At 45.5% G+C, this 6,000-nt stretch overlaps 1 protein-coding gene across 4 annotated transcripts in view; it reads left to right on the top strand.

Annotated features, from left to right (window-relative positions):
• The window catches only part of KIAA0319L (KIAA0319 like), a 67,939-nt gene extending 62,529 nt beyond the window's left edge, over nucleotides 1-5,410 (top strand). For all 4 annotated transcript variants that reach the window (XM_030218430.1, XM_030218429.1, XM_030218432.1 and 1 more), the window contains exons 19-21: nucleotides 275-365; nucleotides 449-543; nucleotides 3,983-5,410. In XM_030218430.1, the coding sequence (XP_030074290.1) occupies nucleotides 275-365; nucleotides 449-543; nucleotides 3,983-4,167 (371 nt within the window). In that variant the 3' untranslated portion in view covers nucleotides 4,168-5,410. The remainder of the gene's footprint in view (nucleotides 1-274; nucleotides 366-448; nucleotides 544-3,982) is intronic.
• Nucleotides 5,411-6,000: the final 590 nt, after the last annotated feature.

Genomic DNA, 6,000 nt, shown 5'->3' on the forward strand with positions numbered 1-6,000 from the left:
GACCAGACCCACGGCGCGATCACACGCACGCGCCTGCCCGCACCCACGTTTGTCCAGAAATCCAGACAAACGTGGGTGCAGGCAAAATCCGCCGGACGCCCCAGACATGCCCTCAAAAAGAGGACATGTCCAGGGAAATCCAGACGAATGGTAACCCTATGGAGAAGGCTCCTGGGCATTTTGCCCATTCTGTGCCAGATCCTGTTTCCCGTGTTTTCATCTGAGACCTGTGCAGCCTCTCCCCGGAAGTGTCAGCCCCCTGTTTTTCTTGCAGATTGGAGCGTGCTGTATGTCGTCATCGCCTCCTTTGTGATCCTGGTGGCCCTTGGCATCTTGTCCTGGATGCTGGTCTGCTGCTGCAAGAGGTGAGTCACTCAGCAAAGGACAGTTCAGTGCTTTTGTTGCCCCGGCAGCAAGTCCCTGCCCAACCTATCTCCTCTCGTTTCAGGAGGAAAGGAAAACCCAAAAGGAAGAGTAAATACAAGATCTTGGGCACTACAGATGACTTGGAGAGCCTGGAACTGAAACCAAGTGGCAAAGCAGGTAGGAAGTGATGACGGGGGGTCTGGGAATAGCGTTTAAGTTTGCTGTGATGCTGTAACTTTTGAGTTCTCCAGAGCACACTTCATGGTGTCATGGTATGTCGATCTTGTAAAGGAAAAGAAGGGTTGCAACTTTGAAGTGTTCTTGCGTGCATTACACAACATACGAATGCACTTGGATGAGCAGATGAGTCCCACGGGCTTTTGCAGCTTGCACAGCACTGGCCAGGGCACATTAAAAGCAGCTCAGGGAGGCCCCTAGGAGGATAAGGCAGAAAAGAAACGTTTTCAGGTCTCTGCTTTTGGACAGAGAAACTGCACTAGTAACAGGCCTAACTCTCTGTCTCTCCTGCCATAACTAAGTGACTCTACTAACATGTGTCTGTTTTCTCATTACAGACAGTAGGAGGCATAGGTAGAGTAGCAATAGAAGCAAACCAAATGCATAGAGCACTCGGACCGAGATTTCAGGTCATGGAAAGCCACGCACTGTGTAAAAGCATGCACCTGTTTCGTATGGCAAGAGGTACCTTCCACAGGAAATGTGCTGGCAGGTCGCTGTGAAAGATAGGCTTTGGGCCCTTCAGGTTGAGTCCTGCTGTCTTGGGCAGCCAGTGCTCCACATGCTGTGCCAAAATAACCTCACCCTCTTATTCTGTGAGCCAGATGATCTCGGAGGTGGGGTGGACTGGATATATATGAGCCCAATTTAGGGATTAAAGCAAAAGGCCTCTTAGCAACTTATCTAATGGAGGATCATCGCAAAATCTAAAAAGTTCTTAAAACATAAAAGCCCGGGTGTTCCATAGTGAGAGAACGTGAGGTGGGTTTCCCGACTGGTTGAAGTTGGGATAATAGGTAAAACAGAGCCCAAAAATGCAACAGCAGAGCTTATGGGGCTGCAGGTCCATGAATGACGTGTCTGGAAACATCAGGCAATTTACTTTAACAAGCCACAACTTATCAGTGTGAAATGACTCCTTTTCTTAACCTGGCACATTTTATATCTGGGACCTGAAAAGAAGGTTTGTGTTCACTGCCGTTTGCTTTTGCTTTACAGCCATAAAACCATTTGTAGCCTTTAATATGGCCCAGTGTATATACTTCAAATCAACAACATTCTCTATATAATGCTTAGTGAGTGGTGAATAAATTGTTTTCAAAAATACGGAGGAAAAAGCCTCGAGAAACTCCCGGCTAAATGCCGCGGGAGCAGGGCTGCTTCATCAGAATACAGTACTCAAAATTAATTATTTAATTAGAACTTCAAGCAGCTCATTGTACTTAGCTAAATACATTTCATCCTCCGCACGCCCAACCGTTCAGTCAATCATGAACGCTGTTGAAATAACGATGGTCTGACCCTGATGCAGCTAGACGAAACGCTGGCCGTCGTAGGTCACGGTCAACTAAGTACAATGGGCTGCTTGAAGTTCTAATCCTCTATATTGTAAATAATTAATTTTTGAGTACTGTTGCAAGTTTGTATTCTTATCCAACGGAGGTTTTTTTGCCAATGATGAAGCAGCCCTGCTCCCGCGGCATTTAGCCGGGAGCTTCTTGAGGCTTTTTCCTCCGTATTTTTGAATACAATTTATTCACCACTCACTAAGCATTATATAGAGAATCTTGTTAATTTGTGGTTTCGATGAGAAGATTTTGATTCTCTTTCTCATTAGATATTTAGTTTATACCTACACCAGTGCATATACTGTCATGACACTTATAGCCTGGCCTGGTGTATATAACCTGGAAGATTTATTGGGTGAGAGAACACGCTACACCCCGTGCGGTGTGTGATGATGCCTGCAGGAGGCGCTCATGGTCTGTGTGAGTCCTGCCAGCCTGAGACCATGTTCTTTGGTCACTTTGGACAGCTGAGTTCCAGCAGATATAATCATCATTCTGAAGGAATCTGGGGGGAGGGGGGGTGTTGGCTGCTGTGATACCTTTTACAGGATCAAAAATACAGAAAGATTGGGGGGGGGGGGGGGGGAGCATGACAATTTTCACTGCCCTCCTTACCAAACTTGTGTTCTTCTGATATTAAAGAAGCAGCATTTTCTGTTGCAGGTCTTGTGTATTAATCAACTAGTGGTTAGGATGGTGGACTTTGGTCCTGAGGAACTGAGTTCGATTCCCGGCACAGGCAGCTCCTTGTGACTCTGGGCAAGTCACTTAACCCTCCATTGCCCACGGCATTGAGCCTGCCATGAGTGGGAAAGCACGGGGTACAAATGTAACAAAAAAAAAACCAAAACTAAAATCTGTTTTCACAAGCTTTCACGCTTTTGAGATTGAGCTAGCAGACTGCATGAGATGGAATACAGAGCAGGTTGTTTAGGTGGTTTCTTGATGATATATTTTCTTATTTTTATTATTTATTCATGTATTTGACCTGACCCCAGAGAAAGCAGTATATCAAAGCGGTTTACATGGAAAAATACAATAAAAAAGTTAAGAGCGGAATGCCTTCAAATCAATAGAAAAATGTAACATTCAAACACACAAGTGTACAGTCCCTAAATGGATGGGGAGGGGAAAGGGGGAGAGAAGTGGGTAAAACAGGCAAGGGAGGTACCCGCTCAAGTTTAATCAGGCCTGTCGGAACTTAACATATCATGTAATAAAATTTAACGTTTTGTAAAAGATCATTCAGATCTGATGTATGCGGGTAAGTCTTGCCAAACGTTTGGAGCCAGAAAGAAAAAAAACGCTGAATTCCGTGTGCATTCATAGTGAGCTTTCTTTGACCACTAAGCGATGACCTGTCGAGAAAGCAGAATGAACAAGTGGGGAGTATATGGGATAAATGTGAGGGAATCCCCAGATGATAGGCCTTAAAAGCTAGGCATAATATCTTAAATTGAATAGGAAAATGTACAGGTGACCAATGCAGAGAACAAAATCACCAGCTGTCAGGGTCACAGGAGCTGAATTACGGAAAGATAATCAGGGCCAAGTTAACTGTTAGGCAAACTTGGAGATTACCTGGCGTGGCGGTAAAAAGCAAGAGTGTGCCTGCCTTTAGCCAGGGGGGACGTGGCTCGTTTTCAAAGAAACATTTACCTGGATAAAAGGCTTTCGGAACTCACCCGCATACCCCTAATTCTGTAAACTTGGCACCCAGCTTCAGGTGACTTTTCTTGAATATTTTTGCAAAACAAAGTGAAGATGTCCAGTCCTGCAGGATTCTTGTTCTGGGAAGGGTGATGTTGGGGTAATTATGATTGGTTAATTTTTTAGGAGAGAGGGGTTAGGGGTTTGGCAGTTAATTGATTTTGGGGGGGGGGGGGGGTAGTGGACAGTTTGCTTGGGACACCCTAATACCCTTTCACCGTCCCTAAAGATAATTTATTACAGGGAAGAGGGAGTGACGAGTTAAAACAAGGACCATAGACCATAGCCCTGAATCCTTTTCTCATTTCTTGTCGTTAAAGGGAGCAGATTTTTGAAAGCTCAAGTTCTGAATACCAGTTTAATGCACTCGGAGTCAGAGATGGACAGTGATGACGCTATCTTCACGTGGCCAGACCGGGAGAAGGGAAAACTCCTCCGCAGCCAAAATGGCTCCCTGCGGAATGGCCAAGTGATGCCCAAGAACCAAAGAGAGGAGATCTTATAGCAGGAAGAGAAAGGCAAGAAGCCAGGAGGTCGCCATCTCTTCACTGGTTACAAACTGGTCAATACTTGAACTGGCAGAAAAACTGTGAAGAGGTTACAAAACAGAATTGTATTCTTTCAGGAGCACGTGTGGAGTAAGGAGTTCAGCCCATCAGCAGGGCCCTGAAGGACAGAACCACTTCTGCAACAGCTGTTCCACTACTGAACAAAACGAACTTGTTGCCCTTACGGGAGGAGCTGGGGGCCCTCCTAGATTGTACGGATTTAACTGTTTCTGAGGCTGGGGTCTGGAACCCTCAGAGGGCCTTCAGCTCGCAGTGCCTTCAGCTTGGTAGCTAGAGGTGCGAAGATGTCCACAGCTGTCTCTCCTTACACCCGCCCAGTGTGACGACATGGCATGATGCAATCATCATGTCTACAGGCGTGGGTTTTTTTTTTTTTTTTTTAATTTTGTTTTGGTCTTGTCACTGGAAATGAGAATGTTGTGCTGAAGCACAGGTAACATGAAGGCTCATAAGATTCTATAACTTTTCTCTCATTTGGTTTCAAACTGTGAATTTAGGAGATTCTCTTTCCTCCCCCCCACACTTATTTTTAGAATGTGCCTCGGCCTGAAAGAGGACTTGGAAGGGCCTTTACCCCTCTCTCCTGTGCACTAGTAGTTTGGCATAATCTCTCAATGGACCCACCCATCCTCCTAAGTTACACCTCTCACCTCTTTCTTTCAGCATAACCTAGGATGGGGTCAGGTGACCGGTGGAGTTGCTCTTAACTTTATATCTTGTGCTGTTCACAGATAACACTTACTTTACCCTGGGCTGACAACCTGTTAGTGTTTTGCCGGTTCTGGCTGCTCTTTCAGGCCCCGGCCCCCACCCAGGTTTAAATGTGAAATAAACCTTCACGAATAGCCTAGAAGGTTTTGCTAAAGCTGAGAGCCTGGTGTTCAAGCAGTGCAGATACATAGGCCATCCTGTCCTGGACTGCAGATCCGGCTGTGTCTGGAGGTGAGAAAGCAGGAAATAGGAGACGGGAATCTGGGCTCGGAGGCACAAGGATACCATCCTTTCACCCATTCCTCAAGCACCTGCAGGCGCTGGGAGTCGGATATCACTACAGTCACTGATGAAGTATTTCTAAACCATATGATGTGAAAGACTGATTGATTGTATTTTGCCTTTTAGTGGCATTGATACTACTGAAATAAACAATGTAAGTAAAATAAAATAATTTTTAAGGACTGATGGGATATTCAGCCAGTCTGATCACTCGGTTTACTGGAGACCACTCATGAACTGAGCAGCAGAGAGATGAACGTTTCTGTTATCAGGTTACTTCAAGCGCTGTGGGACCTGAAGTCTTAAGTTGCTTACTGGCGGGGTCTCCTAGGATTTAATCGTCTTGCTGTTCTGGACACTTGCTGTCACCGTGTCTTCTACCATCCACAGTACCCTACGCTGACAGTGAATGGACGGCCGAGATTGTGTGTCTTCTCGAGCTCTGTCACTGTGATCCTGGAGCCTCTTCATCCCCCCTTCAGCCCAGAGAAGAGATGTCAGTCTTTTAGCAAGGTGATACATTTCCCGCTAGAATTCACTGAAGTAATTCTGCTGCAGAGAAAAGTACTCACCTGCATGGATTAACTGGGCTGCTACCTTAAGCATTCTTCAAAATTCACCCTCCTGGCTGGGTGTTTTAATGGAAAATAATCTATTTTATAAAATCTCTGGGTTTTGTTTGCATTTTCTGTGTTTTTAAATTTTTTTTATTACAGTAATAGCATCCCGTGGGGTAACCGCTTATGCTGTACAGGTAAAGTTTTCTGGGACGATGG

This window comes from Microcaecilia unicolor, chromosome 11 (genome assembly GCF_901765095.1).
Source record: "Microcaecilia unicolor chromosome 11, aMicUni1.1, whole genome shotgun sequence".
NCBI lineage: Eukaryota > Metazoa > Chordata > Amphibia > Gymnophiona > Siphonopidae > Microcaecilia > Microcaecilia unicolor.